This window comes from Podarcis liolepis, assembly GCF_965112155.1.
Source record: "Podarcis liolepis genome assembly, chromosome: 3".
Classification (NCBI taxonomy): Eukaryota; Metazoa; Chordata; class Lepidosauria; order Squamata; family Lacertidae; genus Podarcis; species Podarcis liolepis.
The window spans coordinates 36,536,537-36,551,102 of NC_139557.1; the positions used below are offsets into that span (position 1 = coordinate 36,536,537).

A 14,566-nucleotide genomic window follows, 5' to 3' on the forward strand; every position below is an offset into this window, starting at 1 on the left:
TTCCTGATAGTAACTAAAAGTGAACAGGGATCTTAGACGGGCAGCGTAATTAAATATAATTGAAAAAGAGAATGCAAACTGCTGAAGTCAAAAGCTGGATCAAGAGGAGAGTGGCATGTGTGCACCTTTGAATAGTTTTGGTATTTTTTAAAGGAATGTTCCTCTTGCTTTCCTGACCCTTAGGATTGTTCTGCATGAGCAGAGACCTGCGACAGAGCCAACCCTGTACCCAAAGCCCTGCCAGCTTGCTCCAGCTCTCTCTCTTTTCAAATCTCCCTGGCAATTATTGCTATGTACCATTTCCCCTCCCACGGACACCAGTAGGAGGAAAAATGCATCCCCCAGCTCCAGGGTGGCACAGGGTGTCAATTCACTGGTTAGTTAAGGGGTATGAGGGAGCTTTGGATACAATGGATGCTATTCTGGCAGTAACTCTGCTGGCAGTAGTGCCATGACCACAGAGCTTTTCCTGGGTATATCAGCCTGGGTATATCTCCCTGCCAGCAAAGCTCCCCTCTACCAGCAAAAGAACAATTTTAACCTACCACACCCACCTCAGGCAGTATTCAGCATGGATTAGTATTGCTTTATTATATTATTAAGTTGTCCCCCCTAATATTTGGGGATGCTAGCCGTCGTCCGTCTAAACATACATAATTGCATCCAATGTCACTTTTGATACCACAGCAATAAAGGGGATGACACATTTGCTTCCTCTGCTTGAGATAAACAAGGGCCAAGCAGATCAAACTTATTCTGCCACATAAATGAGAAGTGTGCTTATGGTGTTTATGATGGGGGCGGGGTTCTAAACTCACATGTATTCATAGTCATTCTGCATTTGCTCATTCATTTCCCCTCTGCTACTGGCCTGTCTAGAACAGGTGCAAGGAACGGAGGACTTTCAACACAATGTCCTTCCATTCTGACTCTGCAATGAAGGCTTCCTCTCCCCCAATGCCTTCCCATAGAAACCAGTGAGAAGCCAAATATTCTGGCTGGATCATTCTAATCCATATTATCTTGGAGTGATCTGTTATTCAGCAGGGGCCAGCAGAATGTTGCCTTTGATTTCCCCATTGCTGCAGTTGACTTTGTCAAGGTGCAGTGCAAGATGTGGGATTTCCAGAGCTGCAGCACGTTCCCAGAGCTACAACACCCACCACCAGCCACTAGTGTGTCTCAGTATAGAAGCATAGCTATGTTAGACTGGTCTGCTGCTGCTGCTGCAATAATAAATGAGAGAGATTTGTGGCACTTTATCAACTGTGCAATGGAAACAAGTAAAGCAGAATGTCTCTACTATCTCCAGCCCGCTCCCCGTCTCTCGATGCTTTCTGAAGGGGACTGAGAAGAGCTCTGTTCCCTGGCATTCCATCAATAGAGATCAAACAGACTGCTTATCCTGAGCTGGGAAAAGCTACCAAGATCAGGCAAAGCCCCTCAAACTACTCCCCTGGATCTTAGTAAGAGTTGCTTTACATTAAACATCCCCCCACCCCCACCTAGGTAGCGTACATGACTGCAGAGAGGTACAAGATAAACAGTGTGACATGTGAAAACTGCACAAGGATTTTATGTACCCAGTGCACAGTCATATGATGCAGGGGAGCATGGGCTTCCAAATTTGTGGAACAAGCACTTTCCTCATTTGAGGCTGTGGTCTAAACCACTGAGCCTCCTGGGCTTGCTGATCAGAAGGTTGGTGGTTCAAATCCCCACAAAGGGTGAGCTCCCATTGCTGTGTCGCAGCTTCTACCAACCTAGCGGTTCGAAAGCACACCAGTGCAAGTAGAGAAATAGGTACTGCTGCAGCAGGAAAGTAAACGGCATTTCCGTGCGCTTTGGCACTTGTCACAGTGTCCCGTTGCGCCAGAAGCAGTTTAGAAAAGCTGTCTGTGGACAAATGCCGGCTCCCTCAGCCTGAAAAGCAAGATGAGCGCTGCACCCCATAGTTGCCTTTGAATGGACTTAACTGTCCAGGGGTCCTTTACCTTTTAACACAAGCAGTTTTCACCTAAGTGCATGTACAGTACCTGTGCAAGAAATATCACCTGTATGTGAAGCACCTGCAGTAGCTAAGCGTCAGCAGAACTTGCTTACTCTGCACATGAGAACAATGAGTATATCCACTGATTAAAGAAAAAATGTACCCAAGCCCAAATCAATGAGATTTAGGAAAGCTCAGCATCCTCTAGCTTGTGTTCTGTCCATTGGCATAGTATCTTTTTTTAAAAAAATTGATATTTATTAGACTTTTTCAAACAATAGAAAATTACAAAATTATAGATAAAAAATAAAAAAGCATAACAATAATAAGAGACAAAAACAATACAAAAAATACAAAGACAAAATACATAAAAAGTAGAGAAGAAAATTAAAAAAAGAAAAATAATCAATATTTTCATATCTTATATTTCATTTACTTATTTCCTGACCTCCTCACACCCCCCTCACTAGCATAGTTTCAAGGTTGAAGCAGATCAGTAGCCACTTGCATGCCAGAAGGTTTTTTGGGGGGTTGTTTTTTTAACAGATGCACTGCATTTGTCCACACTTCAAAGCCTGCTTACAGCCCATTATTTTGGGCTTGTAGTAGCACATGCATGGGCTTTTTCACTAGTGGCACCAAGCACTGTGGAATGTCCTCCCAGCTGAAATATGAGAAGCCCCATCATTATTGCCATTTCATCACTTCGGGAAGGCACACTTGTTTAGGAAAGCATTCCCCTGAACTTAGACCTTGTGGTCTAATCATTTTGCTTTCTAGTTTGTTATGCTTTTTAACTGGCTTGCTTTACTGCACTTTTAAATTATGGATGTTTTTTAATGCTTTGATGGAATTGTTTATTGAGTATTTTAATCATGTATGGATTTTGTAATTGGTTTTGTATGTGTAAATACATAGACCCTATTTGGGCCTTTAAGGAGGATATAAATAAATAATCCTTTCCACCTTTAAAGGTAGACAAAAGTTTCTGTGACTGGAATATATTTATGTACATAATCCTGTTTACGATTTAATTTCAGTACAATGACAAAACACCAGTACTACAGGTTAGGCATCTATAGTCACAGTTATACAAGGATGAAACCAGCATGAACAATTCAACGGCAGAAGCTGGTGCATCCCTAATCCAAGTCAGGCGGTGATTCTACACAACCATATTGCCTCAAATGCCAGTGAACGTTCTCCACACATTCTAGGGAGGGATGGTAACAGAGCCAGGAAAATATCCCTCTCCCAGCTGAAAAGTGTGAAGCACAATTACCTTTTTCACAGAAGCGTCCAGTAAAATGCAGACGGCAGTCACATTGAAACGAGTTGACGCCATCAGGAAGATTGATGGGATGGCATGTCCCTCCATTACGACACAAATTCTCTTGGCAGGCTGACAACGAGACTGGGCGAGCAGGTGAGGGCAAAGCTGACTTGAGTGCTTCGGAAACAGTGCCAGAGACATCCATCGGTGTTTCTTCAGATAGAGGAAATCTGTGAGACAATATTAATTTTATTTGAAACATTTGTGACTCGTTCAACAAGTCCCCCACCAGCTTCAGAGGCAGTGGTCTGCTGGGTGTCAGCTGTCAGGAGGGTGACTATTGATGTCATACCGGGTTGAAGAGCTTAGCACAGGCACCTAGCTGGCCATGGTGAAAGGTAGGCTCAAGACATCTTCCTACCTGAGGTGAATTACAATATAGTGGACATATTCCACATATAAAAGCTGGTCAGATCTTAAAGGTAAAGGGACCCCTGACCATTAGGTCCAGTTGTGACCGACTCTGGGGTTGTGGCACTCATCTCGCTTTATTGGCTGAGGGAGCTTCTGGGTCATGTGGCCAGCATGACTAAGCCACTTTTGGTGAACCAGAGCAGCGCACGGAAACGCCGTTTACCTTACCACCAGAGCGGTACCTATTTATCTACTTGCACTTTGACGTGCTTTTGAACTGCTAGGTTGGCAGGAGCTGGGACCGAACAACGGGAGCTCACCCCATCGCGGGGATTCGAACCACCGACCTTCTGATCGGCAAGCCCTAGGCTCTGTGGTTTAACCCACAGCGCCACCCGCGTCCCTGGTCAGATCTTACCTCAGCACTAAAAATGGGACAGCACCTCCCATTGCACTTGAGGACAGCAGACTAGCTCAGAGGGCACAGGGCAGCCACACAAAACTGTGAAAAACAGGATTCTGAACTGAGTGTATCTTTGGTCTGATCCAGCTGGGCTCTTCTTATAAACACATTGCAGTAACTCAGTCTCCACCAGAAAGAAGATCTTCACTCTTCCTTTCAAGCAGGCTAGCATAAAGCATGCACACACACAAATACACACAACCCCCATCCTCTTAGGAAGATTACTACATATTGTATTGCTACGACAAACAGCACTATGGATTCAAAATTCTGAGCCGTGGGGCCTGGACTTCAGCCCCAAGTTCCAGTCCTAGCTGCACCACTGGATGTTGGACAGATTTTTTTTTAAGCTTTCTCTCAGAGTCCCTGGAAATAGCACTGGTGGTTCTTGAATAGCAGCCCCAGTATTCCAATCATATTTGAAAGCAGAAGTTGTAAATCTGCTCCAGCGTAACTGCCAGACTCTCAGCATGCAAAATAATCTGTGGCTGATTATGAGCACAGAACAAATGTCATGCAGGATAGCTAGCAAGAAATACAAAAACACCAAGATACCCTTATCGAAGCAAAACACATGGAACACTTAACATAAAGCCAGATGTCTCCAGGAGATTCAGGCCTTTAATAAAACTACCCAGTGAAAAAAGTATTATTTGCATTATAGATATGGGTAATGTGAGGAATGCTTTGTTTGCTAAAGAATCAGTGGTCAGTTCACAAAATACTGAGCCTCTATTACAGAGACTAAAATAATGCCCTCTGCATAGCTAGCTCTGTGACAAATTGCTCTGTTCAAAGGGAGAACTAAGTCTGATTTCTACACTGGGTCTGAAAGTTGAGTTTATCACCCCAGTTTTCTTTGAAACAGATTCCATGTTAAAGGGGGATGCTAGCCCTCCTCCATATAAGTGTACAGAAAATTTAGGATTCAAGGATAGGTCTTTAGGTACATAGGTTTTGCCAATATATTTCCTTTACTCAGATGGACTTAAGCATTACAGAAAAGATTAATAAGGTTAAAAACATATAAAATACAAGCTAACAACACAGTTCTAAAGTATTGACACAGAGCCAAGAGACCCTTATTAAATCAGAACTACCTGATTCAGCAAGTCTATCTGTTCCGTGAACTGCCCTAGACCTCTGGGTATAGGGCGGCATATAAATAATAATAATAATAATAATAATAACAATAATAATAATAATAATAATAATAATAATATCTAGAACAGTAGTAAAAAGGTGATAAGGGCCTCCAAAGGAAAGAGGGACAAATGCTGAAAGGAAGGGATATTTATACTATTATCCCCCCAAAAAAACTTTAAATAAGGCTATATTCAGCAAAATATCCAAATTCATGAAAGAATTTGATGTATTGTATGTCAAGGCATGCGGGTGGTGCTGTGGTCTAAATCACTGAGCCTCTTGGGCTTGCCAATCAGAAGGTTGGCGGTTCGAATCCCCGGGTAAGCTCCCGTTGCTCAGTCCCAGCTCCTGCCAACCTAGCAGTTCGAAAGCACGTCAGAAAGTGAAAGTAGATAAATAGGTACCGCTCCAGTGGGAAGGTAAATGGCGTTTCCGTGCGCTGCTCTGGTTTTGGTGTTACGTTGCGCCAGAAGCAGCTTAGTCATGCTGGCCACATGACCTGGAAAAACTCTCTGCGACATATGCCGGCTCCCTTGGCCTGTAAAGCAAGATGAGTGCCGCAACCCCAGAGTTGCGACTGGACTTAACTGTCAAGGGTCCTTTACCTTTACCTTTTTATGTCAAGATACATTGTAAGTTCTGCAGTAATTTGGTTATACAACATAAAAACCAAATAATTTTAGCAAGATCTAATAAAACTACATCAAATAAAAACAACTGCTATTTTAAGAAGCGTATCTGGATAGAAGTTATCTTGTGAGCAACCATGAGATCTTTTGATGAAGGGCAGCATATAAGTCTAGTAAAATAAATTAATAAATAGCTGTTACATAGATATTAATAACACCTAAATTATATTGATATGGAAATATGTCTGGTTCACATCTGAGCAATACTATAATAATTTTTATTATTTATATGCCGCCCATCTGACTCGGTTGCCCCAGCCACTCTGCGCGGCTTCCAACAAATAAACACATTAAGTACAGTAAAACTTTCCTAAACACTAAATGTATCAGCGTTAAAAACAGCATTCACTGTGAGCACAACTTGTTCATCTAATTTGTAAACGTCTAGCCAATTAAACATTTTCTTTTTATAAAAGACATCAGTCAAGATAGGAAATGGGGGGAAGTGATGTACCAGTTTGGTTTGCAAATCTGGCCATATCACACAAATACCAAGATGCATTTTAATCCCATTGTAATCATTTTAATTGATGATTAATTGTCTTTGGAACCAGCCAACGTGGATGCTTATATGGGCGCAGAACTGGATTTGCCATAGATCATTGCTATGCATGTTTTCTTGGAAGCACAGCCTGCTGAACGCAACAGAAATTACTTGCAAGCAAGTGTGCACAAAATTGCCATATTTATTTTAGAAACTTGTGCTCTGCCATGCTGACAAATTTCAAGTGGTTTACATCCTAAGAGAGGAACGAGGGAGCTGTGAGCCTCCAGGTGTTGTTGGGACTCCAACTTCCATCAATCCCACCCAGTCAAGAACAATGGAAGTTGTAGTCCAACAACATCTGGAGGGCCACAGCTCTGAGACATTGTAAAATAATTAAGAATATCAATTAAAACAAATAATAAGAGAGCCAGCTCAAATGCACCTACATCACTCAGGCACTCCTGGTAATGGGCACCAGCTGCAAGTTCAGAAGCAAGGCTGGATTCAGTGTTCCTCACAGACTGCAGACCAGATAGACCCCACTCCCACAATCATCTCCATCTTACTCGTATAGTTTCCCAATTCCCTTACTGAGAGTCTAAAGGAGACTACCTTGAAGAAAACAACAGGATTCTGCTCCTGCCTGGTTTTGTTGATTTCCCCAAATAGCCAGAAAGGGATCTATTGCTCTCAGAATCTTTCTTGTAAAAGGTGCCCAATTGTTAATGTAACAATGTTTCTTCCAGACCTCCTTTTGGTTAGCCCCCTTTCATGGGAAAATGCCTGTGCAAGGTCATTAACAGAGCAAATATCTGCAACTGCTTTCAGAATTCATTCCAATTGCTATGAATAAGTAATACTCCTGACTCCAAACGGTTTAACTAAAATGCTTATTTGAATAAAGAGCTAGGAAGCGTTTAAAAGGTATTTAGGTGTTGGAAGCTTCAGCAGTGCACAGCAAAAACGCACAAAATGGACAACACTGATTTTCCTTCCTCCTCCCATTATTCCCCTCTATTCTGCAATACTGAAATGATGCTATTCAGCCAACTTTAGGGCTGCTATAGGTTAATGTTTAGGCTAATGTGCAACTGTGTTTTTTTTTTTATTAAAAAAAATGAAATAACTCAATTAAGAATTAAGGCTATTATGCTCTGCACATTTGCTGCCCAGTAAATATGCACAAGAATGGGTGAAAAGGGAAATGTGGCCTGTTGTACATACAAGGTTGGTATTTAGGATCGCATACCCTAGGAGCTCAAGCTTATTGCTGGCATAAAATGTAGCAGGAAGGGAAGAATTGTAATTAAATTGTGCCCAGATCGTTAACAATTTTAATGTGAAACAACCCCTTTTAGATTCACACCGCAGGAGCTCAGCTGGTAGTTTATCCTCCACCCTTTCTTTCGTTTCACTCTCCCTCGCACACAGATCATCCCCATTTACATGCCTTTTTCACTATCCTAAAGTCTCTGTGGCACGCACACACACACGTACGCACAATTATCACTTTCACCCCCCTTTCCCTATCACTTCCTCCCTCCTTTTTTCAACTCTCCCTTGCCCACAGTCCACCCCTCATTTCTATGCCCCGTCCTCTCTCTCATTATGCATCCCTCTTTGCACCCCCCCCCCATGAAGATACGTCACTGTATCTTTACGCAAATAGAATTTCAAGAGTAAGCCTGTCATCTAGCATGCTCAGGTAGAGAAGGTGAAAGTCACTTGATGGATGCTGTACACATATGGGTTGTTAATAAAATAGCTCTTCTAAACTACTATGTTGAATCTGGAATGAAATATACTCGGAGTCAAGTGTAACTTTCATGCTCTCTATTCAGCTCGTAATAGCAATGAATGAAACTTCCCCCAAAATGTCTAGCTATATATACATATTATTTACATAATGGGCCCTGCGTGATTGGCTAATTTCGGACTGCTCCTGCAGGCCAATCAGGTTGCTGCTTCACTTCATCCAGGAGCCTGATTGGCTGCTCCTGCAGGACAATCAGGCCGCTGAGTCACTTCCACCTGGAGCTGGATTGGGTGGCTCCTGCGGACCAATCAGACTGCTGCATTCTGGATCCTATTGTTCTAGGATTCAGCTCAGTACATAACATGGAACTTCCTGTTGAAAACAACACATCATACCAGGAATAAACTATTTTGTGGGAAAGTACTTTGGAGTATCTGAGGACTTCATAAGCTTTATCTCTCAGTGGAATGGAAGAGGGATAATTTAAAACAGCCATTTCCCCCATCCCCATCCCCACCCCTATCCCTTTTAGTGTCTCTTCCTTTTTACCGTTCTCAAACAATTTCAGAAGTCTGAGTAAGGAGGGTGGGTGTAGGGAGACTGAGATGAAAATTGTGGTTTTAAACAATGGCAGAGGTTTGAGTAAAGCAGGGATGGAGTGACATTGTGGCTTGCTTTTTAAAAAAACAACAACCAAAAACAAAACACAAATGAATCAATTTTAGAAAGGAGAAACAGCAGAGATAGACAAGAAAGAAAAGCTAGCACCAAAAAAGCTAACACAGGAGAGACTTGCCCAACGCTCTACTTGCTATTCTCAGATCTTGTTTAAAGTGCCACTCTTCCCAGTGTTATCCCCTGCTCACTCTACTTAAACCTTTGTCATTGTTTAAAATCACCACTTTCCACCTCTGTTTTAACTCCATTCCTGTTTTATTCAAACCTCTGCTGCTGTTTAAAACCACCAGTTTCCTTTGTGTTCCCTAAATCCACCCGCTTCTCTTTTGCTCCCCCCCTCAACATCTTGCAAATCCAGGAGACACACACACACACAGAGAGAGAGAGAGAGAGATGACAACCAGGGTGGGGTACCAAGTTCAGGGTCTAAAATTGCCTCGCTGCACTGCTCCTTAATGGAATTGTGAAGAGGCAAGTGGAGCGATCCATCACTCAACCCACTGCAGCCCTGGGTGTGCATGTTTTAGGTGACCCATAGTACATGAACTTCCAGGAACTGCTACCTATTGGAGTCACCCTACTACTGTCTTCCTTATACAGAAAAGCACTGAACTATGTGTTTCCCAGGGACGCGGGTGGCGCTGTGAATTAAACCACAGAGCCTAGGACTTGCCGATCAGAAAGTCGGTGGTTCGAATCCCCACAATGGGGTGAGCTCCCGTTGCTCGGTCCCTGCTCCTGCCAACCTAGCAGTTCGAAAGCACGTCAAAGTGCAAATAGATAAATAGGTACTGCTCCAGTGGGAAGGTAAATGGCGTTTCCGTGTGCTGCTCTGGTTCACCAGAAGCGGCTTAGTCATGCTGGCCACGTGACCCAGAAGCTGTACGCTGGCTCCCTCGGCCAATAAAGCGAGATGAGTGCCGCAACCCCAGAGTCGGTCACGACTGGACCTAATGGTCAGGGGTCCCTTTACCTTTACCTTTATGTGTTTCCCACCTAATAAAACATCAGTGAAGGCTGTCTCTTGGATTTGCCATAGGATGCTATTTCGAACATGAAGCACAACCGCATTGAAAGGGCTTTTTATACCGTAGACAAGGTTTTCAAGTGGGGCAGGCAGATGTAAATCTGAAAGGCTTGGCCAGTTCATACAGTAGTAGCTATGCAAATATCTGGCTAGTTTAGCAGATCCATTACAGAACATATCTCAGGTGACTGCTGGATCTTTAAGAATCAAAGACGTATATACTACTAGTCTTTTAAAAAGGCTTACAATTCCCTTCTTTGGCTTGATCACTGTAATTTCAGACACATGGGATTTTGTGTAGTTTAAGACACAGTGGGTAGCATCAAATGATCCAAAACCAAAAATTAGGCCCTTGGGAATTTAAAATAGCTGATGACTGTTTACACCAGTGATAACATCTTCCCATTTCCTAACAACAGCTGTACCAGAGAGAAAAGCAGAGTTTTGGCATTCTGCAGTGCCTGTCTAGGAATTGCTTACAGAATGAGAAACGTCACTTTATATCAAGTTTGTAATCACATGAACAGATGCTTGTAATCTGTGTTTGTAGCTGATGGAAATTTGGCTTCTGTAACCAGCATAAAATTTATGTAAGAAAACCTGGCACTTAGTCCTACAGCTATTGGGAGGAAAATTAATGCATACTAACCCCCCTTTTTTTGTTCAGGTAGCTAGATTACAGCAAGTTCATCAATCATAGCCAATCTACCAATGTTACTAACACTGCTGATCTGCTACAGTATTGTGTCCTCATACCTTCATGTTTACATGTTCCTAACAACAAAGTGCTCCCTCATGTATTCCATGCAGAAAATTGAGGGCAGATGTAATTCTCGAGACCTCTGAACAGGCAACTACATCACTCTTCTTACAGACACAATTAAGAAAGATGCTTGAAACAGATCTCTCAAAATATACTTATTCAAGTCCAAATTGCACACACTTTCCTGAGCTATGGAGATTAAATAAATTAAATTGATGCACAGTGAAGATGGTGTGCTGGGTCTCCAGTTTAGGATATCTGGCAGTTCCCTTGTATGCTTGACAAGTGAACTGTCACAACTCTATGTGGAGACTCTTCACCATTATTATTAAGGGGGTATCTCACACTTTTAGGTTTTTCTTGCTGTAACTTATTACTTATTCTTCCACAGAATAAAACGCAGAGATATAAATATAAAGTAAAACCAAAATTTAATATTTTATTTAAAATAGTTACTTTAAGAATGCATAGTCTGGAACATTCTGATCCACCATCTTGATGCAAAATGGCATCCAGTGGTATCCAAACAGAGAGGAAAACTGGTGCCTCCATCTTGGGAACCATTGTGCCCAGTCTGGCATCAATATATCTAGATGTGTTTGAATGGCTAGAGAACAGATGGACAAACCACTTTCCAAACTATGTTGTAGATAAAGGCATTTATATGTTTTAAAATCAAAATTTTACCTAAATAAAAAGATTTCTCCACATTCTGCATCTCCATTCTAGGGAAACTGACAACCATTCTTAATGTTAAGCAGAACAACATAGTTGTGACTGACTGCTGAGCCAGACTTTAGTCTGGCAATGCGGACCCCCCAAAATTCCAGCAGAGTGCTTCAGCCTCTCACTGATTGGCTACAAAGTCAGCTAGTCACAGAGCAGGGAGGAGTAGCACTTTGGGAAAGGGAGAATAAAAGGAGCAGATTCTGAGGGAGAGAGTTAGATAGGGCTAAGGTTCAGGTTAAGAGATAGGGCTTGATTCAAGATGTTAGACAGGGTTCAGGCTAAGAGCTAGGGCTGGAACTGAGTTGAGAGATAAGGTTCAGGTTAAGAGATATTTAACTGAACTACCTGCCATAAGTAAGTAACAGAAACAGAAGTATAACAACTGATTTTGAGTAAAGCGAGGTTAAAAGAAGCTGTGACTATAACACTGCATTTAAGCTGGAGACATATAATTAGTTAAAATAAATAACTTAGCTTCTAACTGAAAGTACGCAATTCCTAACCCAACTTTGTTTCCCCAACTTCTTTTCTTGAAAATAAACTTTTCTTGTTTGTTCCACTCCTGCCTGAGACTTTAAATCTAAGTTTTCACTCTCACAAGTCCTCCACAAGACAACCTCTGGTGAATTGTAAAACTCTGTGTAATTGGGGTACAGTGAGGTGTGTGCACTATATTTAATAGGGGGAAGTTAGCGGGGTGAGTCTACTGTATTATTAATTGGAGGTGAGAGGTTGGATCCACTATAGTAGTCAAGAGAGCAAGCAGAATTATTGGATGGTACCTCTTCAGCATACAGGTGCATTCATAATACTCTTTGATATTTAAAAAATGGACAAACTTCCCCTGCATGTGGAAAAGTCCCAACAGCGAGAGAGTCTTCTCCTCGATAGGGTAGTTTAGATACTGTGAATTTGTTTTTAGATGGGGAAACATCATGCATTGCCCCTCTGATCTAATTCTGCATAGTGTCTAAGATTCCACAAAATGGAGCTGGCATTCCAAGGCCACCTCTGCCCAGGGGGAAATTATGCTTAGCCTGGAGGATTTGTACTTGTCTTTGTACAGTTTAAGATTTCTTGGAGTCAAGCCAGCAAGGAGAATTGAAGCCGAGTTGTGAAAATTTGATATTCCCATGCCTGCTGCAATTGGGTGAGAACAGCAACAAGACAGTACTTTTGGAATCTTGGTCGTGTCCACAAAAACTGCATCTATACCACTCACCATACTTCACTTGTGTCAATGTAATAAGTATCTACTAGTGCAAAGAACTTGATACAGTTCTGAAAAATCAAACAGGCAGACCCGCCTGTTTATGTTTTGCATTTAATACAGGAACTGATGAGCAGTCACATTTATGTGGGTTTTGAAGCAGTCATCATGAATGGTTAAGCATCATTATGCATTTTTATAAGCATATGCATTTTTTTAAAAATCTGCCTTAGGTTGCAGTCCTTATGCATGCTTATCGGGGAATAAGCCCCATTGACTTCTGGTTGGGCTGACATTTCACATTTGTAACTTCAGTTCCATAGTGGAAGTTTCTGTGCAATTTTAATTAAAGCTTATGGTGAGGAAAAGCCTTCTTTTACAGCCATTTGTGCCTGATAACTCTGCCTATCCGCAGAGAGTAATAATTGTCAGAATCCTTCATTCAGCTAATGAGCCATATAAGTGTGGCCCCCATAGGGCAAGTATAGCTCGATTTGTAATTCTCTTTGTCCTGTCTGGAATAGGGCAAGAGCTGTTCCAAATACTTTTTCACTCGAGCAGTTCTTTTAACAACCCATTTGCTCCAAACAGTACTCATACTTCTCCTCAGTTACATGCCACTCCTCCAGTGATAGGGGGAACCTCAGCCAACAAGAAACCACCATAGGGAGTGAGAAAGGATGAGACTTGGGGCAGACATCACCTGAACACTCCCAATGAATACCAGGTGGCCATCCTTTTGTGTTGAAAGTGATTTGGCAGACTGGAAAGAGAAATACAACACCGTAACCACTGGAAAAGTAAAATGAAATTGCATGCTTCCCTTCGAAGAAAGCAACAGGGATGAAGATTGTGGAAGACTTTGATGGGTTTTTATTTAATGGGAAATGGTATTTTTAACTGGAAAAAGAGAAGAAAATTGGAAAGGCAAGGTGGGACACAACTCTGCAATGAAAAGTTTTTCATTGATGAGACCCCTTCGCCATGAGGGTAAGGCATAATAATGCAAAATGCAACATTAAAATAGTTTAAAACAAATTTCAATCACAACTAGAGTGGGTCCTTAAAATATATATCTCAAATGTCAAAGGTTAGGATGAAGAGGGGCCTCTTCAGCAAAGGTGAAAGCTGAATAACAAAGGTTCCAGATGCATTGTGGTGTGATTATATAGACAAATCATCTTTTTTTACTACAGTCATACCTCGGGTTGCGAATGTGATCTGTGCGGGAGGCACGTTCGCAACCCACAGCATTCGCAACCCACAGCACTGTGTCTGCGCACGCACGTGATGCGATTTGGCACTTCTGTGCAAAGTGTGATTTAGCGCTTCTGTGCATGCACCAAAACCTGGAAGTAACCCGTTCCGGTACTTCCGGGTTCGGCATGGTCCGTAACCCGAAAACGCACAACCCGCAGGGTTCACAACCCGAGGTAGGACTGTATTCCATTGGCTTATTCCCATCTGGAGATTCTGAGCCAATACATTGTTTTTCAGCCCACATATCTAAAGGACCTTTTAATGTGTTTGCTAAATACAGTGATCAGTAGGGAACAGAACAATTCATTATTTTTTTGGTTGCCTGGTGCTATCTAGAGAAAGCGTGGGTGTTTGCTCAGATTGTTCTGGCTAGTCATGCTGACTGGAATGTTGTCTCCAATGGCAACATTGAATTTTGGGGTACAATCAGGAGCCACAAAGTAGCTATATGAAAACTTAGTATGTGGCAGCTTTAACTGAATGGGGAGGCAGTTGCCTATAGCCCCCCACCCAGCCCACCACTGCTTCCAGACACTGGTACAACAAATTCACAGCCTCTCCTGATTGCAATGGAATGGAGAGTCAGAGCTGTGTGTCAACAGAATACTGATGGCACTGTGCTCCAAATCTCTGGATGACATCTCCCAATGGTTTATACAGCACAGAAGATAGAATAGACCA

At 42.2% G+C, this 14,566-nt stretch overlaps 1 protein-coding gene across 7 annotated transcripts in view; it reads right to left on the minus strand.

Annotated features, from left to right (window-relative positions):
- The window catches only part of EYS (eyes shut homolog), a 471,327-nt gene that overhangs the window by 147,315 nt on the left and 309,446 nt on the right, over positions 1–14,566 (minus strand). For all 7 annotated transcript variants that reach the window (XM_083495822.1, XM_083495824.1, XM_083495825.1 and 4 more), the window contains one exon: positions 3,273–3,493. In XM_083495822.1, the coding sequence (XP_083351948.1) occupies positions 3,273–3,493 (221 nt within the window). The remainder of the gene's footprint in view (positions 1–3,272; positions 3,494–14,566) is intronic.